A 26,680-nucleotide genomic window follows, 5' to 3' on the forward strand; every position below is an offset into this window, starting at 1 on the left:
TAGCTATTCTTCATCTGCCCAAATGATACAGCAACTTCCTGTTGATACTGTTTCCAGGTGAAGAGTTGCTAAACTATGTGAAACAGTGTCCCTTATTATCCAAGGAAATTACTTCTGATATCTTTTCAAGAGATTCAGGAATAAAAGCCCTGATCCAATCTTAAGTTAAATTTTCCTTCCTACATCAGCTGCTAGGTCCAAGGCCAGCATAGTGGAGCAAAAAACAAAAACATTCTGCCACAATACTCAAAAGCTTACTTAATAAGGACATCTGACAAGTGGGAGGCTTTCAAGGGTGTGACAGAGTGCTCAGGCATTAATGTTCCTTTCTGAAAAGGAACAGTGGATGAATAAAGATATTATCGTTATAGTCAAGAATAAAAGAATACATTAACAATGTAATTCAATTTAATCTCTTAAAAGAGAAGAGCATAGGGGTATTCTTAAGAATTCAGGAAGACAGAGGGGATGAGATAGATTTGTAAAATCTCTTTAGATTATCATTAACCTTATCTGCCAAAGCTATCAAGAGCATGATAACTAATCATCAGGATGAAGGTGGGCATGTTGCATTGAGCCCCAGAGGATGGGGCAGATACTAAAAGGAGTATTTGTCAGTTTTTACTGTGGAGGAAGAAAACGAGAGGTAAAATTGACTTTTTGAAAAACAGTTCACATTAGAGGAAGCTCAGAATGTCTTGGGAGATTAAGGGTGATGTGTCACTGGGACCCAAACTAAAACACATCCTAAAACATTGTAGGAAGGGAAGAAATAGCAAGATCCCTTAGAAATATTTACAACATTTGTAACTATGGGCAATGTGCCTGGTGACTAGAGGGTCACTAACATTGTACCTTTGATTAAAAAGGCTGCAAGGAGAAACTGGGCAACTATAGACAAGCGTTTAACTTCATTTGAGTAAATTGTTGATTTTAAAGTGATGCAACTTATGCACATTTAAAGAGGCAAAGAATGATTAGAGATAGTCAGTGGTTGTGAGAAAGGAAAATAGTGCCTGTCAAATTTAATTGACTTGAGGAAGTTAAAAAAGACAACAGTAGATGTTGTTTACTTGGACTTTAGTAAAGCCTTTGACAAGTTTCCACATGGTACTTCAATTAGTAAAAATTGTGTCACTTGAGATTCAGGGTACCAACTGTTTTAACAGGAGACAATAATGAAGGGTTGCGATGCAGAAGGGAAGCCTGACACTATGGTTCCCTAGGGAACAGTTCTGGGTCTGCTATTTACATAAATAACTTGGATGAGAATACAGAAGGCATAAGTCTGCAGACACATTCAGCAGTGAAGGTGGTTTTTATTTAAGATTAGAAAGCAATCTTGACCAAGTGGGTCAGTGGGCTAAAAATTGGCAGATGGAGTTCAATCTGGATAAATGGGAGGCATTGACTTTTGCTACAAAGCAGAGTAGGATGTGCAATTAATAGTGGGGTCTTGGGTGGTGTTGTACAAGGGGGACTTACAGGGTTCAAGTATATCATTCTTTGATATTTGCATCACAGACAAAGTGGTTAGAAAAAGGTGTTAGGCATGCTTGCCTTCATTGCTCAGTCCTTTCAGTATAGGAGATGTTGATGTTGCAAATGACATTGGGGAGGCTCCTTCAGAACTGGCTGCAGTATTCTAGGGCACCCTGTTATGGAAGAATATCAAGCTGGAGAGGGCTCAGATGAGATTCACCAAAATTTGTCAGGTATGGAAGTTTTGAGTCAAAGAAAGGCTAGAACTTATCACTGGAGTGTACAGCTTGAGGAGACCCAAAAGAAGTTTCTGTACCCCTCATTATCTGAGTCAATGGTAATGGTCTTTTCTCTAAAATGGAGATTAAGGCTCCGGGGCACATTAAAGACAAGAGGAAAGAACTTTAAAAATTGCAATTTTGAAAAAAGTGGTTTGGGTCAGGAGTAAAACTTCCAGAGGAAAAAAGGGTGGATATGGGTACAATTAGTTTTGAAAGATATTTGGATAAGTACACAAATAGAGAAGGTTTGGAATGATATGAGCTAGGAGCAGGGAGGTGGGACTAGTTTAATTTGGGATTATGTTCTGCATGGATTGGTTGGACTCAAGGGTCTGTTTGTAGAGTAACTGACTCTACTCAGTCTCAGGAGAGACGCTTAACATCTTAATTCTGAAGGGCAATTGGCCAGTTTATAAAAAAGATAAAGTTTACAAGGCAATTGAGAATTGCATGCTAGAAGGATTGCTTTTGGAGATGAGTTAGCAAAAGCAGCATTGGGGCCAAAATTTCATGATACTTCCAAATAAAAGGTAGTGACCTTTGCTGCATACCTTGGACAAACTCAATTGGAAATGTACTCACATGGATCTTGTAATATTGAACTCTTGGACCAGGTACTTTTCCTCCAGTGTTTCCACAACCTTTAAAGACAAACTGGATTTAAAGATACTGCAGGGAGACATATAAAAAAGGTTACCATTCTTCAAAATTTGAATTCAAGGAGTAGAGAAGGCATTTATGCAGTTTCATTTATAATAGGTTTAAAGGGGAAAAAAAGGAGATGTCTTCAATCGCTGGCAACTTTCAACATTTTATATACCCAAATGCACATTGTCAGGTCAATGCAAAAAGAATTGATTTGTCATGTTAGCATAAAGTACTGAGGGGAATGATTATGAATATGGAATCATTGATTGTTTGGTGAATAGTTTACCAGTTTAATAGCAATCTAGGAAAGACATTCAAATTTGAACCATGGAAAATAGAGAATCCTAATTCAATTTAGAAAGTTGTGCCAATTCCAAAGTGATTAGTGGTCATAAAAAAGTCCCTAGAAGTCTAACATTCTTTCGTGAAATAATCCTATCCTCACCGGATCTGAAAGAACACAGCAGACCAGGCAGCTTCAGGAAAGCTAACGTTTCTGGGTCAGGACACATCTTCAAATCATTTCAGAAGATGGGTCCTGACCTACAACATCAGCTTTCCCGCTCCTCTGCTGCTGTGCTTCTCCAGCTCCACACTTCTGACTCCAGCATCGGCAGTTCTTATCACACTTGATCCAAGCTGTGAGAAAAGTTCTTTCAATGAATTAATGCTCCACATTCCCTTTTTCAATAAAAGCGAGGGTGACCCAATAAATCTTTAGTTGATGCTTTGCTCTAACTGTTGTTTTTTTGTCAAAGCTCAGATGACAAATGTAAAACCAGGAGACTAATCCATGATGGAATGTGGTCATAAAACTTATTGCTTAGCTATTCATTGTATAGTGGACTGTGAAGTTACCTCAGTACAAATGGGACCTTGATAAAGTGGGCTGAGGCATGACAGAGTTTAATCTTTAGAAGTGGGAGGTGCTGCATTTTGGGAATGTAAATCAGGGCAGGACTTCTACACTTAAATGGTAAAGTCCTGGAGGACTAGTACCAAACAAAGACCTGGGGGTGCAGGTTCATAGGTCATTGAAAGTGATAGACAGGGTAGTGAAAGAAGCATTTGGTACACTTTCCTTTATTGATCAGTGCATTGAGCATAGGGGGTTGGAAGGTTATGTTGCAGCTGTACAGGTCATCGGTTAGGCCACTTTTGGACTAATACATTCAATTCCAGTCTCCCTGCTTTGGAAAGATGTTCCGAAACTTGAAAAGGGTTCAGAAATGACTAACAAAAAAGGACTTGCCAGGGTTGGCAGGCTTGAACTATAGGGAGAAGCTGAATAGGCTAGGACAACTTTCCCTGGAGCTATGCTAGGGGTGACCTTAGAGATTTAAGATCTGAGGGGGTACGTATAGGGTGAATACACAAGATTTTAATCTTTCCTCTTCCACCCTCAACACACCCTGGCCCCCAACCATCGTAGATGAAATTAAAGGGCATAGGCTTAAAGGAGAGGGAGGATTTTAAAGAGGATCAGAGATAACTGTCCAGAGGGTGATGCATGTGTGGAATGAGCTGCCAAAGAAAGTGGAGAGGCTAGTACAATAAAAGGCATCTTGATGGGTATTATAAGTAGGAAGGTGGTGAACAACATGGGCCAAATGCTGGCAGACGAGACTAGATTTAACTAGGCTATCTGGCAGGCATGGACAAGTGGGAGCAAAGGGTCTGGTTCCATGCTGTACATCTGACTATTTTAATCACAACATTCCTAAAAGGAACAAATTTAGGTTGATTAGAGATTGAGTAACAAATTAATCCAATTTTCCACTATCTTCATTGGGTAGTTAATTTGCAACATTACCCTAAATTACTGCACAAATAGAAGTGGAACTGTACAGATTAATGAAATTGGAATTTCCCAAAGTGATTTACAGACAACCCCTTACTTTGCACTACATTTAAAAAATAATCAAAGTTTTGATCTTCCACATGACACTACATGAGCCACCAGATCCAGGATTTTGAACTGCAAACCTCAAGTAAACAGATTATATTTGTTTCTATTTGGTAAAATACCTACCAAATTCTCCAGATGCTCAAGCAGCTCTGGATAAAATGTTGAGTCATCAGACCATGGGCCAAATCCTGTGCTCAAAGCTGTGAATTCAATGGTCACTCTCTCAGGCACCAAGTTTGCTAGACTATAACCTGAAAAAAGTAATTGTAAAAGGTTTCTTATTGAGTCATATTAACCCAGAGGCAGTCTTCAATAGTATAGAGGACTGATTCCAGAGAAGGCCAGAATATTGTAACATATGCAATAAAATTAGGCAATTCACATCAGTTGTTGGTCTATTTTAAAAGGCAAACACCAAAAATGTTGGTTATTTCTTCTGTTGAGAAGTACACTGCACCAGAACGAGGTTTCTGCAGTCTCAGACTGAACTACATGTGTTTAATCAAGGAACAAATTGAAAAATTTCCTGCAGTGTTGTTTGCAAAATAGACTTGGTAGGAAAATCTAAAGCATGAAGACGTTGACTTTAGAAAACTCCCAAACATTTTCTGAAGTGATAAAAGTAAGAGGGACTTCATATGAATTGCTCTCAAATATGCCAAGCTGCATTCGTACGTTCAATCAACTTCAAAATGCAAAGTTAAACTCCAAATGGGGCAGAGGAAAAGAATGCTTTTGCACATTTTATTGACTACTGTGGGCTTTCAGCCTATTCTGCTCCAGAAAGCCAGAATGAGAGGACAAGATTTAAAAATACTATTGACAGGCCAAGTTAAACTGCTGTACTATTTTTGTATTCCCATAAGCAAAGTTTGAAATTCTTGGATCTTTAATGTGGAATATTAGACAGCAGCTTATTAAATGCAGGCTGCAATATTTTCTTTACCGTAAAAAAGGTAAACTTCACTCAGGAGTGGGGGTGTGAGGAGGAGGGGGGGCAGGAAAGGCAATGACAGCTACATTATCCACACGCAAGTGCATTTCATTCATAAGATCCTTCAAAAATCACTTACCGTTGCAAACAACAGAATTGGCATCAATATCCAAGTCAGTTGGAGCCAAATCTTTGCGGTACACATGTGTAAGCACTGTTCGAACAACATCAGAACTGCTTGGCAGAACAGCATCTTTCTGGAAGACCAACTCACTCTTCACTTTAACTGACCCATTCCTGTGCATGATGTAGTATAACAGTCAAAGAGGAGTTTCTAAACCAGTAGACATTTATCACATGGCTTTATAATAAAGCGTGGGGGGGGGGGGGGGTGGCGGGGCAGGGAAGAGACATCATGCAGGTCTTTCAGCTTGTCGAAGAGAGATCAAGCCAAGCCAAGCTAACTCCTCATTCTAAGGACTGTCTGCAAAAGGCACCCTTCAGATAGCAATTCTGTTAGGTGTTGAGTAGGCAAGTAACCCATTATGCAGCATGGCAGATTGCAATGCAGTTTTACAGAATCAAAAAGTTTCATATCTGTAAAGGGTCCCAATTAAGAACAGTGCGTGCACACAAATTTCCCCCAATTAGACCCCTTCCTTTTACCCAAGGTGGGTGCAATGTGCTGGGGTAGCTGTACATCTTGTACATTGTAGCCATTTATCTAGCCTGTTGTGCAAAGAGGCATCAACAGGCACAGAATTAGGCCAGGATAGGATCAGCTTTAATATCTTTGACATTCAGCATCATAAATTCATATTTTAAACTGGTATCTCTTTAGCCAAGGACTAGGAAAGCAATGACATTTTTCAAAAAGAAAAAGATTAACATCAACACTTCAGGATTTCAACATCTCTAGGTTTTAATCGGGTCACAAATAACAAACCACAAACTTTCGGAGACTTTACTTCAGAGCAGCACTCTGAAAGCTTAGTTATTTTGAATAGTGTGACTTCTGACTGTATCCATCCCAGATCAACACCAACATCCTCTCAGTAAAATCGATGTGTAGAGGTATGGTAGCTGTCTTTTGACCATGCAGTTGGCCTACTGCATCTTTAAGGGCAAACAGGGGTTGAATCTAGAATCCTAGGTTCTCTATTCAGATTCAGGGCACTACCTGGTATTAACAGCCAGACAACATAAACCGACCACCTCAATTTAAAGAGAAGACTTGACATATGTGGAGAGATAAGCATGCAAATCAGTTAAGATAAAACAGGCCTAAATATAAGGGCAGTATCCAAGTTGGAGATTATCTAACAGAATCCCTAGTGTGGAAGCAGGACCTTTAGCAGAGCAAGTCCACACTAACCCCCAGCATTCCACCCAGACCCATCCCCCTGTAACCCACCTAATCTACTATTTCTGGACTGTATGGACAATCCACCTAGCCTGCGTGTCTTGGGCTAAGGGAGGGAACCAGAGCATCCAGAGAAAACCCATGCAGACACGGGGAGACTGTGCAAATTCCATATAGCCAGAGGGTGGAATTGTATCTGGGTCTCAGGCACTGAGGCACCAGTACTAATGACTGAGTTAAGTGATTTCCTTGCATTTGTCAATAAATCACTCATTCAGATGGTGCAAGAGGAACTGACATTGCCTGTCCTAAATGCACATTTAGTTTTCACTCTACACATTGGTAGGTTCCAGATTGGACACTAATTGAGTGAAATAGGTATCATTGATTAAAAGAACAGATCTACTTTTTGTATTGATTGCAACAGCCCAACATTAAAAAAGAAAGTAATTCCTACTTACACAAAATTGAGAATCTTGGTTTCGAGAAAGCTGTCACCGTAGCGTGCAGAAAATATGGGGTCCAACTGAAATAAATAGCATCCCTTGAATTACATTGCAAACCAGCTATCCAATCAACTAAGCAACTGACCCTCAACTCCCACACCAGCTGAGGTGGCTACGAAGGACTCAACCTCAAACCCCATCTGGTAGGGGCTGAGACCCTCAGGTCAAACCACTAGACATCTCTCCAGTAACAGCAGCACCATGATCTTTTTGAACTATGGCAACTTTACCTAGCAGAAATTTTATGCAGCAAATCATGACAACGGAACAATAGATTTCCCTAGTCCAACCCCCTCTCCCCCCCACAGGACAATTGACTGTAGATTCCTGCCTCAGCAATTCAGTGATATAGCATCTCAAAAACACATGACTGTCATTACTTGGAAAATTTTTAATTGTTAACCAATTAGGTCCACTTGTATCATACTGCCAAGAGTTATGCCTGCAGTATTTATCCAATTTCATTTTTGAAGGACAGAATTAAGAACCAATTCAGTTTGTATTACACTGCCATCCACTACCAAAGGAAAGTTCCTTCCTTTCTAGTTGCACCTTGTAAAATATGACAAGGTAAGCACTAAGTTTGTTCAACTACATGGAAAGCTACTGCATAATAGGCTGGGCTTAGAGTCTAATGTTACAAGCCTATGAAGAAAAATGATGCAGATAAATAATCCTTTGATAATGGAACCTCCAGCATCTGCAGTTCTTAAGATAACAAGGTGTGGAGCTGGATGAACACAACAGGCCAAGCTGCAGAGGAGCACAGGAGCTGACATTTCAGGCCTAGACCTTTCTTCAGAACCAGATTCATTTCTGAAGAAGGGTCTAGGCCTGAAACGTCAGCTTTTGTGCTCCTAAGATGCTGCTTGGCCTGTTGTGTTCATCCAGCTCCACACCTTGTGGTCTCAAATAATGCTTTGAAATGATTTGTTAGAACTTCAACATTGCAGTTGACTTGTTTCTCATTGAATGTAGCAATCATTCCAGTTTCAAGCACAAGATAGGGACTCTGACTGAAGCCATTTATTCAGTCATACAGCATGGAAACAGGCCGTTTGGTTCAACCAGCCCATGCTGACCAGAATCCCAGTCTAAACTAGTCCTGCCTGCCTGGTCCATATTCTTCCAAGATTTTTACTTATTTAAGCAAATGTCTTTTTTAATGTTGTAATTGTATCCATATCCACAGCTTCAAGAATTTCATTCCAACTGCTAAAAAGTTTTCCCTTAGTGTGTTTTGAACATTTTTGGCCTTATTAAAAAGGTGTACCCCAGTCATAACATCCCCCATCCCAGATAAAGACAACTACTGTTAACTGTTCCTACTCCACATTTTAGAAATTCAAGGTCCCCTCTAAGCCTATGCTCCAGTGGAAAAAGATGCCAGCCAATCAGCTTTTCAATAAAAACACTCCAATCCTAGCAACATCCTGATAAGTCTCTTCTGAACCTCTCTAGCTTAAATATTCTATAACTGGATGATCATATCTGGACACCATATTTTGAAAAATTTCTTAAAAGTTTTAGTTCATCAACTGAAATTTGGAAAGACTCTAGTTATAGCTTTTAATATGTTCATTTAAAGTGAGTGAGCTTGCCTACTTACCATTGCTTTCACCACTATTTCCAGCTCTTTGTAGGCTTCTGAAGATTTATTACTCAAATCATCCGTATAGTTTTGATCCAGGATGTCAAATTGCAATAGAAGGGGATTGCGGATGACTGAAATATGGGTATACGAGGCAGTCTTACTGGACTCTATTGAACTGCTGTCTTCAGGTTCCTTTCTAGCAGCTGTCACCATTGTAAAGAGCTGCATGCCAGATTCACTGGGTTTCATGTAGCTGCTGACAACTGAGCTGGTTTCTGGAGCCACATAGTTTGTAATGTCCACAGAAGTGGACAGTTCCTCAGAAGTGTTTGGCTCCCAGTAGCTGGAAACAGATAAAGCTCCAGAAGCACTAGGCTGAAAGTTGGGACTAGATGAAGTTATGGAGAAGTACTCAGAGACTCCAGGAAACTCATTAGTGGAGGCTATTTCTTCGCTGATAGATAGTTGTGTGTAGGGCAGTGCCGTGGAAAATTCTGCTGCAGAGGCACGAGAGGCAGCTACGGAATTGCAGTGTTCAACCTCAGAAACATCCAGAGATGGCCAACTGGTCCCAACAGAGGAAGCAGCTGTGGAGTATGCATCCTTGGAAGCATCCGGAGATGGCCAACTAGTCTCAACAGAGGAAGCAGCTGTCAAGTATACATCCTCTGAAGCATCTGGAGATGTCCAACTAGTCCCAACAGAGGAGGAAGCAGCTGTGGAGCGTACATCCTCAGAAACATCCAGAGATGGCCAACTAGTCTCAACAGAGGAAGCAGCTGTCGAGTATACATCCTCTGAAGCATCTGGAGATGGCCAACTAGTCCCAGAGGAAGCAGCTGTGGGGTATGCATCCTTGGAAGCATCCGGAGATGGCCAACTAGTCCTAACAGAGGAGGAAGCAGCTGTCGAGTATTCATCCTCAGAAGCATCTGGAGATGTCCAACTAGTCCCAACAGAGGAGGAAGCAGCTGTGGAGCGTACATCCTCAGAAACATCCAGAGATGGCCAACTAGTCTCAACAGAGGAAGCAGCTGTCGAGTATACATCCTCTGAAGCATCTGGAGATGGCCAACTAGTCCCAGAGGAAGCAGCTGTGGGGTATGCATCCTTGGAAGCATCTGGAGATGGCCAACTAGTCCCAACAGAGGAGGAAGCAGCTGTGGAGCGTACATCCTCAGAAACATCCAGAGATGGCCAACTAGTCTCAACAGAGGAAGCAGCTGTGGGGTATGCATCCTTGGAAGCATCTGGAGATGGCCAACTAGTCCCAACAGAGGAGGAAGCAGCTGTGGAGCGTACATCCTCAGAAACATCCAGAGATGGCCAACTAGTCTCAACAGAGGAAGCAGCTGTGGGGTATGCATCCTTGGAAGCATCCGGAGATGGCCAACTAGTCCTAACAGAGGAGGAAGCAGATGTGGAGTATTCATCCTCAGAAGCATCCGGAGATGGCCAACTAGTCTCAACAGAGGAAGCAGCTGTGGGGTATGCATCCTCTGAAGCATCTGGAGATGGCCAACTAGTCCCAGAGGAGGAAGCAGCTGTGGAGTGTACATCCTCAGAAGCATCTGGAGATGGCCAGCTCGTCCCAGAGGAAGCAGATGTGGAGTATGCATCCGGAGATGGCCAACTGGTCCCAGAGGAAGCAGCTGTCGAGTATACATCCTCTGAAGCATCTGGAGATGACCAATTGGCCCTAGTAGAGGAGGAGATAGCTGTGGAATATATATCCATGGAAGCATCTTGCCAGTGGTTGCCCCGTGCACTACCGAGTGAGCCACTGGAGCCTGCAGACCAAGAGGTAGACAGCTGCTCAAGTTTAGCAGAGGTCATGCTGGTTGCATTAGCTACAACAGATTCTGGGCTAAATACATGAATTGACTCAGTTGTAGACTCTGTTCTAGGTGTGACTGTCTGCTCTGCTGATATCGATTTATAAGTACTAGACTCAGCACCTTCTGAAGAGATGGTACGCAACTCCATTTGGTCAGAAGGGAGTGCACTGTCAAGAACAGATGAGCTTGGTAAATCTTGTACACTAGGTAATGAAGATCCCATATACCAGAATGGAGACTGGGTCGAAAACACAGTTGTAGGAGTCAGCCTTCCTTGCCAAGCTGGTTTCTCATCTCCACTGGAGAGTTCAGTTGTTGAACCAATTGGTGACTCAGATAAGAGAGATTTTGTAGAGACCAGGTTAAGATGCTCGGTCTGTGTGTTCCTGGCATGAGAGAGACTTGATGCTATCATTTCTGTTGGCTGCTCAGTTACCAAGTGTTTGCTAGAGGTGGATGTTTCTTCAGATGCAGATTCCATTCCTTTATTTTGCAAAATATTACCAGCTTCATGGTAGTCATTGCTTAAACCCACAGTAGCAGTTGGAGACAGATCAGTATGCAGCAATTCCTGTTTCCCATTATCCGTCACTGTAGATTTAGTTGTTGAAAGTGCATGCACAGAATGACTTCTGGAAAGCAACCTCAGGTCCTCTGAAGTATTTATTGATATTAATCGATCCAGGATGTCCTCATCCACTGGAGTTCCAAGGAGACCACCTGAAGAGTAGTGGGGGAAGACAGAAAGAAAGACTGCAATAGTAATTCAAACAGAATTTGATGTGAATATTTTGAGACAGTTACAGGTCAAATGAATGACACTTAAGTGAAAGCTTGAACACTCAGAGGCTACAAACTGGGTGGAATAAGAGGCTAGCTAGATCCCTGATTTTGACCTTACCCTCAAAGCTGGCCAAGGGCCAGCATAAAGTAAGCAGAATTACAACTGTAGGTGTGCTGGTTAGCAACATCTATGTGTGACGTAAAGATGACACTCCACTGTGCTAATCTCAAAAAGGATACTGAAGGGAAAGGAGGTGAATGGATAAGAATGGGACTGGTAACAAAGCTAAGGAGTAAAGAAACATTCAACAAAAGCAAAATATATTGCTTGGGACAGAAATCCTCATCAGGTCAGGCAGTGGAGTGGAGAGTAGACTAAATATCTTCCAGAAAGGTCAAATTTTTAAGAAGTGTTTATGAGGACTCCCATATCCCAGCATTATTCCCTCCAGGATAGACAGATAGGCAATGGAAAAAGGCAGAGGTGGATGGAGGAGTTGCCATGACTACAGGTGGGAGAGTTTGAAGACAGATGAAATAAGCTCATAGCAGAGCAACTGTGATAAGGAGCACAGTCAACTGATGCCTTAGATGGGGCATGCAAAGTCTTGTCTTCCAGTTACTTGTGGTCATGCAAATTATCAATGGGGGTCATGGATGGCAAGTGAATGATGTTCAGGAGATTGTCAAACTCCGAGCAATGTCCTTATCCTCAAATGATCCGCTCGCAATGTGGTGAAAAGGTCACTTAGCCCCACGGTTGGTGCAGTAGTTAGCATTGAGGTGTATTTCTCAGTATTGAAGGTGAAAGGCATAAGACAAACGTCAGCTTAGTGAGTAATGTCAAGCCTGGAACAGCAGTAAGAAAGTAGCAAGATAGAGTGTAGACGGTTGAGGCAAGGACAATAAAAACACAAGGGGTAGCAGGAAGAGAACGCAAAAAAGTTAGATTTGCAACCATGCCAATGGGTGGGGGTGCAACTCATATGCACAAGATCAAGATACAACTTCATTATTAACAATATGCTGTAGATATTTAAGAATCGTTGCAAATTACTGAAGTACAAAAAATTAACAGGTTTCTTGTGTGCTAACTTTTTAAAAGAAGGAGTCATGAAGACCGAGTGAGATCCAAATCATTCAATGCACAAGCTGTCACTGGTGATCTGCCTACAGCAGTAAGAGGCATCAGAGAATCAGCAACCAGCCAGGGTTACTTCATTGCTGAGACTGACTGGTCTTCTCAATTAGTAACATATCACAACAGATCTGGGATACTAGGAGGAAATGGAGTTAGCAACACAGCAGGCTGGTAGAAATTGGAGTGTGTAATATTAAAGTTGTAATGGTACCAGCTGAACAGGTCAGAAAAGTAGTTAGTTTTAGTATTGCTCAGCATCATGCATCAAGTTGTAGACAAATACAGTCTACAGTTTGTTAAACAATTAGATATCAGTTCCTGCAGATGATGATTTACAACCACTTCCTATTGTAGCTTAATATATTCTCCAGACACATTGCATGCTATCTTCCCAATATGGTCCCTGCATTTATTTCATCTTGAGCCATTCCATTCACATTATGATGTCCAGCCAGTGTCTCAACCCACATTGGCTGTCTGAATGTTGAGAGCCAAAGAGCGAGGGCTGTTCTATTAACGATATTGGAACACTACCATATTACAACCAAGCAAAGCAGATCAGAGGAAAAAAAGGTACTCTAAGTAACCCAAGACAAGGCACAATGGAGATACTGAAGAGACTCAGGCCAAAAAGGGTTTGTACATTTTGCAACTGGGTTGTATCTCTAGAAAAGCCAGGGAACACACCTTTTTCCACCACATTAATCACAAAATTGGTTTTCTTAAAAGTGTTTTAAACAACTGTCCCATCTGCAAGCATCTCAGCTGCAGGTTCAGTGGCATACACAGTCTACCTCAATTTACTGGCTTGCAAGGAAGGGGTGTGGAGCTAGAGGAACACAGCAGGCCAAGCAGCAGAGGAGTAGGAAAGAGGACGTTTCAGGCCTAGACCTTCTTCAGAAAAGGCATTAGTTAGGAGGTGGACAATATCTAGAAACTTCACTATGGCTGCAGTTTCTTTGCAATATTTAACCCTTCCAAACAAGCCAATCTCAAAAACTTGTTCTAATAAAGTGGATGATGCAACGTCAATCATTTAGACAAATGCACGATTTAAAAAAATGTGGGACAACACCCTTAGTTTAGGCTAATTGCTTGCTCCCAATTTTGAGTAGGATGTGAAACACTGGAATTACTTGAAAAGATTTCCTAGTCCAATACCTAGAAAGCAGGCAGGTAGGCTTGGGAAATTTTAACACTTCTAAACCCAAGCCTAGAATAAGATGGACTTGATTAAACAAGATCCCCAGCAGTCTTACAAAAATATTGACAAAAATCATCCATTTGAGGAAAATAATTTCTCTTTACATACTGCAGGAGTGAGGGAGGGTCATTGCTGTGATCCTCAAGGTCAGGAACCAGATCTTGAACATTTAAATCAGAATTTGATTTTTGCCAAGCTGGGCAGGTAGTAAAAAAAAAAAAGGTGCAAAGTATCAGATAATGGGAACTGCAGATGGAGGACAATCCGGGATAACAAAGTGTGGAGCTGGATGAACACAGCAGGCCAAGCAGCATCTCAGGAGCACAAAAGCTGATGTTGTTTTGGGCCTAGATCCTTCAGAGAACTGGAGAAGGGAGGGTCTGATGAAGGGTCCAAGCCAGAAGCATCTGCTTTTGTGCACCACCACATCCCCCCCCCCCCCCCAAGGTGACATGTCCATCCTGAGCCTCTTCCACTGTCACAAATGACACCACCCACAAACTGGTTAAGCAACACCTAATGTTCCATCTCAGGAGCCTACAGCCTGATGACCTAAAAGTGAATTTCACCAGTTTTAAAATCTCTCCAACCCTGGCCTCAACACATGTCAAACCCACCCTCTCATCCCCACCTGACTTGACAGCCTATCCATATTCTTGCCCACTTCTCCAGCCCTCTCACCGGCTAATCCCCATCACTCCCTACCTCCATTTATCCATCACCATCCAACCTACCTTCCCTAGCCCCACCCCGATCTCTTCATTTCTCAACTCCTCCTCCCCCCAATTTCCAAAGATTCCAACCCAAAATGTCAACTTTCCTGCTCTGCTAATGCTGTCTGGCCAGCTGTGTTCCTCCAGCTCCACACTGTTGTCTATATTTAAAAATCAGTGCTTTCTCACTGCTGCACTGTTGAGGTGCCATGCTTCAAATAAGATGGCTTCATTTAGATAGGCATAAAAATCCCATGGGACAGTTTCAGGAAGAGTACATTCCCCAGTGTCCTGGAAAATACCATCCTCTCAAACTACATTGCTTTTCAATCAGGTTATTGCATTGTTGATATGAGTTTGTGCTTATTCCCCCATAATAGATGGCATTTAAGAAAATGATGGGATGTACCGGGGCCACAGTAGTGAAATCAAGGCTCTCAGTCAAGTCCTGAAAACAGTAAAATTACCCAGTCTGGAATAGGTCAGGTTTAGAGTCAGAGTAATGGAATCATAGTCAGCACAGAAACAGACCCTTTGGTCCAACCAGTTCACATCAACTATGTTTCCAAAGTAAACTAGCCCCACCTACCTACTCTGACCCATATCCTTCCAAACTTCCTACTCATGAACTTGTGCAAATGTGTTTTAAATATTTAGCTATACCCACATCCATTAGTTCCTCTAAAATTCATTCCACACAAACTGCTCAATTTGCCCTTTGTGCTTTTAAGTCGCTCCTTAGAAATATGCCTCCCAATCTCAAAATCCCCCATCCTAGGGAAAAGACATCCACCACTCACCTTACCTGCGCACTTTGGATCACAGCTTAACCCCACACACCAAAGTTCCAACCCTCCCACTTCCTTACAACTCAAACACTATTCCCAACACTATTCCCAACAACATCCTGCTAAGTTTCTTTCAAACTCTACAATCGTAGGCCAGAAAAGGTAGCCATCAGTCCATAGACACTGACTGACCTGCTGAACATCTAACACTTCTTATTTCAGATATTCAGCATCTGCTGTGATATTTACTTTTTCGGTATTAGACAAGTGCCAAAAGATAATCAGCCAACATTGAGAATTTCATTTTCTGGAGGGTCTAGGCCCAAAACATCAGCCTTCCTGCTCAATCTGTTGTGCTCATGCAGCTCTACACCCTGTTATCTCAGATTCTCCAGCATCTGCAGTTCCTACTGTCTTGAGAATTTCTTGCTGTTCATACAATGAATTTTGTGATACGAGAGGGTAGGGCGGGGTTTTTAAAACTGAAAAATGCTGCATTCTAGAGACTACCAATAGTACAGCACACCACACTGCTGGAATCTTGTCCCAGATCAAGCATATATTTTCAGACTTGGAATACAGGCTGCTGCCTCAGATATGCAGTTAGTCCAATAGCATTAGTCCAAGGGCAACTAGGGACAGGTAATAAGTTACTGGCTAGCCAGCAACAATCGACACCAAACCATTTAATAAAGAATAAATGTTTCATTGACACCTTCATTCTCAAGTTTGGAAAATAAATGGCAATTCATCTTAGTTAAGGGTCTTAGCTATGAAAGATGAAAGGCAGATTGAACATTTCAAGTGCTGATTACGCACAAGCGCAACTGGACATATTTTTAGGAAATACCTGTAAGCACAGCATACTCCACTGACCATTACCTGGGACGTAAGTTAACTGGTTGATCTGTAACATTGCAGAGTCAGTAAGTCAAAATGCTTACCTATAGTCACAAGTATTGTAAACAGATGAAAAGACATTTTAGGATAATGCTGCCACTTCATGTTTGCTTTATTCAAGTGCGCTTCAACCAATGAAAACCATTCCCAGGACACCTTTGGATAAAAAAAAAGCAGAGTGATTTATTCAGAATGCTTCGAGAGTCTGATGAGTAGAAGGACTTAGTAGACAATGAGGATCCCATTTCTGGGATACTTCTAAGTTAGGAATAACAAATACATGCTAGGCATTATTAAAAAAGTTATAACCCAGGAAAAATGTCCTTTCTAACATCGGTAGGGTAAAATAGTTACTTGCACAACAGGAGGAGACAAATTGGCATTGATAGGTTGGAGGAGGATATTACAGAAGTGCATGAAGGGGAAAATATAGAAAGTGATGGCCAAAATGGTGGAGAATGCACTCTTGCACGTTTTTTAAATTTTTTGGTCACTATCTTGCTTTAGGTACTAGATAAGGGTAGTACTAGATATGGCAGCATGGTAGCTCAGCAGTTAGCATTGTGCCTCTCAGCACCTGGGGGACCCAGGTTCAATTCCACCCTCATGTAACTGCAGTTTGCATGTTCTTCCCATGTCTGTGTGGGTTTCATCAGTCTAAAGACTGTGCATTTTAGGCACATTTGCTGTGTTAAGTTGCCCCATAGTGTCCAGAGACGTGCAGGGTAGGTGGATTAGCCATGGGAGTGGGTCTGGGTAGGACCATCTTCGGAGGGTCAGTGCAGGTTTTTTGGGACCAAATGGCCACTTTCTGCACTGCGGGAATTTTACGAAGAGAGAGACAATACAGTATTATCCAAATTGCATTACAAGTCTGAAACAGCAATACTGAACATTTTATACAGGAGTCACTGCTCAGAACATTTATCCAAGTTAGTTAATCAGTGGTACATCCATGGATAGTCCACACAACAAAATACCAAACAAAACCTACACGAGATGACCCCAGTAAATAATTGAGAAATTAGTTTAGGATTCATTAGCAAGTACAAATCAAACAGTTAAATCACTCGTTACAAAGCAGCTCTTTACATTTGGCCAGGTAGCTGAAATTAGATCCTGGCAGACATTACCGGCACCATCTGGGTGCACCTGCTCTAAACTCTTCCATTGAAAACACGGTTAGAAGCCCACATTTAAAGCAACATAAACCTATAATTTGAAGTTCAGAGATTTAAATCAGTTACAACAGAAGGACCATGAAAGAGAACGTTGCCACAATCACTTTATAAAACTGCACTGCAGAGTTAATTCTTAGCATTGGAGCTGTCTTTCAAGTGGTCTAAATATTTAAGACCTCAACAGCATTGAGCAAAGTTGCCTTAAATTTTGAACGTTCAATCTAAAGTTTCCAACAGCTAGAGTTGGAAGTCACTATATTTAAAAATTACAATACCCCCAATTACAGTGGACAAGTATAACATTCCCCTGCCTCCTGGTTTGGTCCCATTTGCTTGGATATGTTACAGCCACAAAATTTACATTGTACTTTAAAAGTACGACTAGGACCAAATCCCATTACAAAAAGGAACTGAAGATTTTTTTTAAAAAATTACTAATTGGCTCCATGCTTCAGTGAAAGTTCCTAAATTGTCTATGTTAAATAACAAAGTGTGGGGCTGGATGAACACAGCAGGCCAAGCAGCATCTTAGGAGCACAAAAGCTGACATCAGCTTTTGTGCTCCTGAGGTGCTGTTTGGCCTGCTGTGTTCATCCAGCCCCACACTTTGTTCTCTTGTATTCTCCAGCATCTGCAGTTCCCATTATCTCTGATCATAAACTGTTCTTGTGCCTGGCTCTATTGCAATCAGTGATTATTGCACTGGATTCAGCTGCAGGCTTCAGAAAAACTTGGTAATTCTCACCTGAGTACCACAGAATCACAGAAGCCCTACAGCGTAGAAGCAGGTCTTTCAGCTCATTGGTGTGCACACCAATCCTCTTAAAAGAAAAGCATCCCACACCCCCTACCCTATCCCTGTAACCCTGCATCTCCACAGCTAATCCACCTAGCTTGCTCATCCCTGGACACTATGGGCAATTTAGCCATTGTCAACCCACCTAACATGCACATCTTTGTTGTGTGGGAGGAAGCCCGAGCACCCAGAGGAAACCCAAGTAGACACCGAGACAGCATCATTGTGGATTTTACATACAATCAGCTGAGGGTGGTATCAAACCTAGGCCCCTGCTGCTGAGGGGCAGCATTGCTAACCACAGCCACTGTACCATCCAACTGATTGATTCTCAGTTTCCTTAAAGGTGAACCAAGGGTTAATATCACAAAACAATTTAAAAGATTTAGAATGTTAACAAGCCTTAAATCGATGGGATGGAAGCCACCAACATTTACAGTATTTGTCCAGCATGATCCAGGAAGCTTACCAAGCTAACTCAGTGGAGCAGAGGCTGTCTACATAGACATGGCCAATAATTGTCAGTGGCACACCTAGCAATTTTCATAGATATTCAGCATTCTCAGCCTGTTACATCAAGACATCTAGACTTTCAAATGCAACACTAGATTGAAGTGGAATTTTAGTTTCTTTTTGCACACACACCTAGTTTGTTACCGAGCCCAAATACAAGGAAAATTCATTTTTCTCTTACCCTTGCTGATCAAAACAACCTGCCCAAAAGGGTTTGAAATTCCAAGCTAGCTACCAATTCAACAGGCCAATAAAATTCAAGCTATGGAGTAATCAAGGTTAAAAGCCAGTTTCTTGAACTTTGAGTACCAAACCTTCAGAGAGACAGCACAAAAAGGTAACAATTTGTTTCCTCATGCAGTGGAAATATTCAAACCACCTTCTGCCATCAGTCATTTACACATCCAACTAGCACAAACAACCAAAAGCAGCCTGATCCTTACTGCTTCACCAAGTCAGACTCCTCACACCCATTGGGAATACAATGGTCTTTCAGTACATAGGAGCTAATACATTTGACCCTTATTTTGCTCTCAGAATCTCAGGCTATATAGTTATTCTTTGCAATATAATTTAAAGTCAAGTATATAGCTTTTAGAAAAGGGTAGAAAGAGAGTTGATACACCAAAATTTGAAAAGTTGTTGCAACCTCAAACAACAATGAAACTTGACAAAGAAAGTTATCTGAAGCTATCACTTATTCTAAAATTAGAGGGAGCAAGAATGAAGATAACTGTAAAATCGGAAAACAATGTGGGGGGGAGGGGGGGGGGAAAAGAACCCTTGTTACAGTATAACTTCGTAAAAAGGAGAAGTGAACAAATTGACCATCATAGGAGATGAAGTTCTAAACAGCGACTAAGGGAGTTTGACAATGTTCGAGAGCTTAACACGCCATTGTGGGCTAACATAGGACAGTCTGCAACCCTTACAGTACGATACAAAGAATGGGAAAGAAAGAAACACAATATATTTCTCCTTCAACTAAAGGGCAAGCGTTTAAAACAGAACCAAACATTTGAAACTACCCAAACGTCATCGAAGTTTACATTCCAGTCTCAACTCGAGATAAGCTCACAGTCTACTTTTCAGAGCTAAAAGGACTCTTCTTCCAGAGGGTGAATGAATGGAAAACAACTCCGTTTTAGTTTCAAAGCAAAAGCTAATCTCTTAGACGGGATAAGAGATAGCGTTTAGAAACGTGCTGACCACTACAAGGCAATTAAAACAAAAGTCACACCATACCCTACAGTAGAGTCACCTACTTCCAGCTTCCCAGCACAAATAGGTAAAGAAGTCTCTAAACCACCCCCCCCCCCAGCCATTTATTGCTTCCTCCCATCAGCTGGTCTCAATTGACGATTAATCGATTGTCTGTTCACCCCCTCTTATTGGTTATTACAGGGTGTAAGGTGTAGCTGTTACTGGGCTAGTCTTTAGGAGAGTCTCCCTTTAGGTTTCCTGTTCCCCAACACTTTCTCAACCGTGTTTTAAGGATTTACGTTTCATTAGCCGGTAGAACATTTGGGTCCTTCACTTTAATAAATGGCGTGTTGAAGTCTGGGAATCGATTATGCAATTAATTTGACTCGACGTGGTTTACTCAACACAATTGTTTTAAAATTTTACTTTAAAATGCATCTTATATTTTGCTTCCGGCTCCATTTGTGTTTTTTTTAAACCCCCATGATCTTGTGTACTTAATGTTGAAAAGGTAAACTAAACAAACTTAGATAATATTATAAAAGTTGGGTTCTGCTGTGCTGGAATGGAAATATGTTGCGTTTCTCTCTTCTCCACCTTCTATCGCGCGTAAGAGTTGTGGCAGGGCGATGTTACCTCTCAGTAGCGGTCCCTTGAAGAGACATGCCCATGAAATCATCGTTGACCTGTGGCCATTGACCATCATAATATGTGACCTGAGTGGATAAAGGGTTGGTCTTTAACTCGGGTCAATTGATCTATTGTTGTTAGTTAAAATAGACCAGTGTTTGTAATCGAAAACTGTTAGAGCTTGTAATATATGGACTCTATGATTTTAAAAAAAATTGACTTTACCTGTCTCAAGTTCTTATCATGGGAGCAACCGTAAGAGTTGCTACATCAGTTACAAATACTCCCTTCGAGGTAAAGTCCATACCATAGTGATAATCGTTCCTAGGTTATCATTAGAATGCTGATACAGACGAACAAGTGTGAGTCTCGTGGTGTTAACTCTACCTCTGGATCTGAATATTAGGGTTCAACATTGCAGGTATGTTTGAATGGTTGGCTTTAGAATAATCTAGGTGAAGCAAGTGATTAGGAAGGCAAATGGTATAGAGCCTGCAGCATGGAAGCAGACCCTTTGGCCCAGCCAGTCCATCCTAAGTATAATCCCAAAGTAAACTAACTATCAGAGGAGCAGGACACTTGACATTTTGGGTCAGGACCCTTCTTCAGAAAGGTCTTCATTTCCTGCTCCTCTGATGCTGCTTGGCCTGCTGTGTTCATCCAGCTTCACACCATGTTATCTCAGATTCTCCAGCATCTGCAGTTCCTACTATTTCCTAAACTAATTCTACATGCCTGCTCCTGGCCCAGATCCCTCCAAATCTTTCTTAATCATGTACTTATCCAAATGTCTTTTAAACAGTGTAATTGTACCCACATCCCTCACCTCCTCAGGACATTCATTCCACATGCAAACTATCATCTGTGTAAACAAAAAAAAGCCCCGTTTTTTAAAAACTCTCTCCTCTCCCCCTAAAAATGTGCCTTCTTGCCTCGAAGTTCCCCCATCCTAAGCAAAAAGACAACTACCATTAACTCTGTCTATACCCCTCATTATTTTATAAACTTCTATAAGGTTGCCTCTCAACCTCCTACATTCCAGTGGGAAAAAAATCCCAAACTTTCTTTATAACTCAAGCCTTCCATACCCTGTGGTGGGATCTAACAGGAATAAGGCTTTACTACAATGTTATGGTTTGACAATGAAGTTTACACCTACAGTACTGTGACCAGCTATGGTCTACTTGTTTTACAGGAAATGGATCAAAGGTTCACCAGATTCAGTCATGGGTGAGGGACCTTTTCGAGAAGAAGGTAGGCTTGTCTTATTCTAGTTTCTGGATTTTCATTGAAATGTACGTTTTTTAAAAAAGGGAACTTGATAGGTCAGATTTCCGAGAGGAATATTCCCAAGATTGGAGTCACAGTCTCAGGACAAGATATTGGCCACTTAGAACACTGGGGTATGTGACTATTTGGAACTCTCTGCACCAGATGGTTTTGCCAACCCTCCACGATTGCCCTTGAGTCCCCAGGAATTGTATATTAACCGTCTGGATGTTTCCACTAATCACAATACACAAAAAAAACTAAAAATAGGGAAAAGCTGTGAGGGCATTAAAATGAACATGTCTTGAATTTTTAAAATTAATTTAAAACATTTTGGAGATGCAAGGAGAGCATTGATAATGAGACATCAATTCAGGAAAACGTCAAATCAGAGTTGGAAACCTGCTGTGGGTGCCTAGTTGGTGTGCATATTCAAGACTAAAACACCTCTTTGATTTTGGGTCATGACGGACCATGAGGATAGAGTGGGAAAAGGAGTTGATGTAAACGTTCAGCAGTGATCTTGTTGAATAATGGACCAGGCTCCATGGTTTATATGATCTATGCCAGCTCTTGTCTCTTGTGCTATCAAAATTATAGGGGCTATCAGCGGCAAGATGTATCACCCAAGAGAATTGATGTGGTGGTTTACGAATGGGACTGCTAATTTAGTAAATCATCTGTACTATAAACACATGAAGCAGAGTAAAGGAGAAAGTGATCATCTAGCTTTTAGGATTCCTTAAGATTTTTTTTTAACCAATCACAATCATTTTGATTTCTCTTCTGGTCTCTTAGCCTTTCCATATTCCTTGTCTACTAAGAAACTTGAATATGTTCTCAATTACTGTTTCATTGACCAGCAGTTGTGACCAAAGGACTATAAGTTGCATCCATTCAGTGAGGGAGTAATTTTAGTAGTCACAACGTGAGATCACTGGTGTCAAAATTCCAATTACCCTTGAAACGCCCTTGCGCTCCATTGTGGCCTAGAGACTGGAACACCTTACAGAAACCCTAGGGACCTTAAGGAAACCCACAGCTGAGCTTGACAAGAAGGACTGTTAATTGAACAGAAGATGAAGCTCTGTTTAAGTCAAATTTCTTTATTCATTTTGTAATCCAAAATGATGCTAGATTGTGGTGACGAAACACTTTTCACTGTATTTTCCCAAGATCATTCTGTTCTTATTGAATGGCAGAGAAAGCTTGAAGGCCTGAGTTGCCTGTTTCTACTCCTAATTCCCATAGAGTGTGAACTGCTTTTACCATCAGAGGCAACCCTCTGAAGTAAATACAATTCCAATGTGGAAAAAGTGTTTGTGAAGTTGTTATCTCATGATTTCCTTCTAAGTTATCGCCGTGTCTTTTATTTGTTGTGTTCTAGGTCCTCAGAAAATGTCATCTTGTCACACTGTGTGGCACCTAGTGCTTTTACAGTTTTAAGAGGTTGGATCAGTTCTCTGGTTTTACAATGAAAATGAATGCTACTGTTCCTTGCTTCAACACCTGCAATGAACCATTGTTCCCTCTCATTGAGCCCTTTGCACTGTCATTGCTGCTTTCAAAGAAACATAAGGCAAGATTTGACCAGGAGAATGTGCTGACTCTTGAAAATTTCAAAGCCCAATGAGATTCTTAAATAGCCCACAGTAAACAGTTGAGACCAAAACATTGGATAGAAGGAGTTAGATATAGTTTTTTGGGTTAAAGGGATCGAGTTATGAGCAGAAAGCAGACATGGTATTGAGTAGGATGATCATGATAATATTAAACGGCAAAAGCTCCTTGCCTATTTTCTATATCTCTCTGTTTCAAAAGTACAAGATGTTGACTTCTAATTGTAATGTCAGGCAGCCAATATGTACCAAATAAAAAATCTTGAGCCTTGCAATTAAAATGTATCAATTGCTGAATTAATCAATTCCTCATTTCTTGAAAATAGATGAATATTTGATTTGATTTATTATTGTCACATGTACCTAGGTACAGTGAAAAGTTTTGTTTTGCGTGTACTACAGGCAGATCATACCAATCAAAGATTATAGGGCGATAGAACAGAATGAGGAATACAATGTTACAGCTGCAAAGAAGGTGCACAAAATGCAAGATATTTAGAATTGAGGTTTAAAAGTGCAGAATGATTGAAAGAAATGTGGCAATAAGATCTGCTGTCGAGAACTCGCAAAGAGTTGCCCAGTGTTGGCGCCATCTTGAATCTTATGGAAATGATGCAAGGTCACTGAGTAGAGAAATTCAACCAATTGTGTTGGATGCCAATATCTTTAATCCATGGTTATACAACATGCCTAAAATTTGATATCCATGACTAGCCATTGTAATTGTTGGGTAATTTTCAGTTTTTCAGATGTGGTTACTTTTATTCCCTGTGTGCTAGAGGTTATAAAGAAGGAACCTACCATCTTGGCTGCCTTTTCTGTATTGGTAGATAATAATCTGGAAGTAAATATTTGGAATGCAAATATAGGTGAAAAAGATGAATTTGAGTAATCCATTCTATGACCATTTGGTCCATTTTGCCTGAGCTGGCTCTTCACAAGAACAGATCAACTGTTCCTCATTTTTTTTCATGAGATTCATATTTGCTCACAGAATGGGATTTAGTAAACTAATCACTTTTTTGATGAAAATGGGTGAATTTTAATGAATGTTAGTAATGTTACTCCTGTCTAGGAAGGGGAAAGGCAGGTCAGAAGTCACATCCTTCCCAGAGAATGAGAAGTGTGAATATGGCTTGTGGATAGGATTGAGTGCAAGACTGATGCCCCCCAAAGCCAACTACCCAACTAAAATTCACTGTTCAGGCCAGTAACAAATAATAGATTGGATCAGCGTCCTATGGCTTGTTAATGCTTGTGGCCCTGTAGGCTAGGACGGGAGTGATGAACATGAGAAAACCAGGCAACATTGAATCCAGACAAGATTCCTGTGTGTATCAATATTCCCATGATTGATCCTGATTGTAACTATTAACTATTAAATCTAAAGTTAATTCCATTGCATTTTCTCCTCTAATATTATCCATTGTAAGTTGGCCATTCGCAATGAGGAAACACTAGTTCAGAGAGATGTGAATCTTTGGACTTTTTCTGTCTTAAGGATTGTGGAGGACTGAGCCATTGAGTATACTAAAGGCCAAGGTCAATAGATATTTGAAGACAAACAAATTGATGTTTGGCAGTTTGTCAGGAAAGCGGAGTTAAGGTACAGACCGGCCACGATTTTACTGAATGGCTGAGGGGACTAATTGTCTACTTTGCTATTGCATAGAACTTTAACGTAGTTTTGCCTTTTTATGTCTTCACAGTGTTGTACTTTCAGCTAAAAAAACTGTAAAAGATTTAACAAACATTACCAGTTTAAGTTGCTGTGCTTACATGTGTGTGAGATACGATCTTGAGCAGACAAAGGGATTTGCTCACAATAGACCTGTGATTATGACATTCAATTATAAACACAGTCTTGTCATTAAGAAAATGACTTCTCCAAATCGCCTGGCCCATACTCTTGTCCAGTCGGATGCTAAATGGAATATTCTTACGGTCCATAGGTAGTAAACTCATCCTGAAAGAGGAACAGAACTTCATTACCTCACAGTGAAAGTTGAAAAGCAGCCATTATTTATACTTGAAATCTATAAATTGTACAATTTTTGGCTGACTGCAAAAATCTGCATATAAAATGGGGGAAGAAAATAAGCAGAGATGTGCTTGACAAATGACACTGGAATAATGAGTGAAGCAGGAAGAAACCTCAGGCTCTTAGTGAACTTTATGCGTAACATGCCCAAACAAATGACCAATAGGTTGTGAACTGGGTAGATAGAAATGTTGATTTTTATTTTCAATCCTGGTCCTTGGTCAGATCACGTCGAGAGTACAATGTCTCATTTCAGACAACAAGAAATGGGGAGCATTCATTCAGGTTGGTCTCTGACCCTTAAAATTACAGACCTGAATTTTGAGTAAAGTATGACAGATTTGTAGCCAAGACAGAGGAAATCTGACACCATCTAGTAGATATTAAACAGCATGGAATAGATAGAGCAAGAAAATTATTCTAATTTGCAGAAGTATGCCATTCCAAAATGTTGAGATTAGGATCACACTTCCTTCTAATGTGCTTCTTGGTCATGTTGCTTGCCAATATTCTTGTTCTGGGCTGACACCCAAGGAATGCCAGCTTGGGAGAGGTTTTTGTAGACACATAGGATCCATCGACTTGTGTCCCTGACCTGGAGAGGAGAGAAGAGCAGCATTACAGAGGCATCATATAGAGATTGACACTCAGACCCATAGTCTTCCTGCCAGGCATGCCATCAAATAGATTAGCCAAGGAGCTACAAAGGACACTAAAGCACCTCATCAGCAAGTCACCCCACTCCATCCACTCAGCCCAGGATTTCCTCAATTCTATCAAGGACATAAGAATAGGCGATGACGGGACCGTGGTATCATTTGACATTACTGCGCTGTTCACATCGATAGCTATACACTAGCAAGAGAAACACTGACAGCACTACTCAAACAAGAACATGACCTGAGTGACACCATCTCCACAGACAACATGCTGAAGCAATTGGACCTGTGTCTCACCACCCACTTTACCTTTAATGGCCAGATATATGAACAGATCAATGGGACACCCATGGGATCACCTATCTATGAACTAACGGGTGAAGCGATGAAGCAGAGAATTGAAAGTATGGCTGTTCCGCTAATCCAACCAAAACTATGGATACACTATGTGGACAACACTATTGTCGTTGTTAAATGGACCAAACTAGAGCAGACACATGAACCAATAAACAACCTCACCGGGATCAGATTCACCAGGGAAGAGGAGAAGAACAATCAGGGTGGAACACAGGACAAATGTGCAATTCCTGATAAAGGTACACAGGAAAACCACACACACTGACCAAGTACTGAATTTCAACAGCAACCAGCCCAACACACACAAACAAAGTTGCGTGAGAACACT

At 41.1% G+C, this 26,680-nt stretch overlaps 1 protein-coding gene across 1 annotated transcript in view; it reads right to left on the minus strand.

Moving 5' to 3' along the window:
- Nucleotides 1-25,360, minus strand: part of LOC125446751 (mucin-22-like) — a 61,785-nt gene extending 36,425 nt beyond the window's left edge. The window contains exons 1-7 of the mRNA XM_059640098.1: nt 25,075-25,360; nt 16,129-16,240; nt 8,733-11,275; nt 7,079-7,143; nt 5,394-5,551; nt 4,444-4,571; nt 2,346-2,404 (exon numbers count right to left, since the gene is read on the minus strand). Of these exons, the coding sequence (XP_059496081.1) occupies nt 2,346-2,404; nt 4,444-4,571; nt 5,394-5,551; nt 7,079-7,143; nt 8,733-11,275; nt 16,129-16,240; nt 25,075-25,284 (3,275 nt within the window). The 5' untranslated portion in view covers nt 25,285-25,360. The remainder of the gene's footprint in view (nt 1-2,345; nt 2,405-4,443; nt 4,572-5,393; nt 5,552-7,078; nt 7,144-8,732; nt 11,276-16,128; nt 16,241-25,074) is intronic.
- Nucleotides 25,361-26,680: the final 1,320 nt, after the last annotated feature.

This window comes from Stegostoma tigrinum, chromosome 36 (genome assembly GCF_030684315.1).
Source record: "Stegostoma tigrinum isolate sSteTig4 chromosome 36, sSteTig4.hap1, whole genome shotgun sequence".
Lineage (NCBI taxonomy): Eukaryota > Metazoa > Chordata > Chondrichthyes > Orectolobiformes > Stegostomatidae > Stegostoma > Stegostoma tigrinum.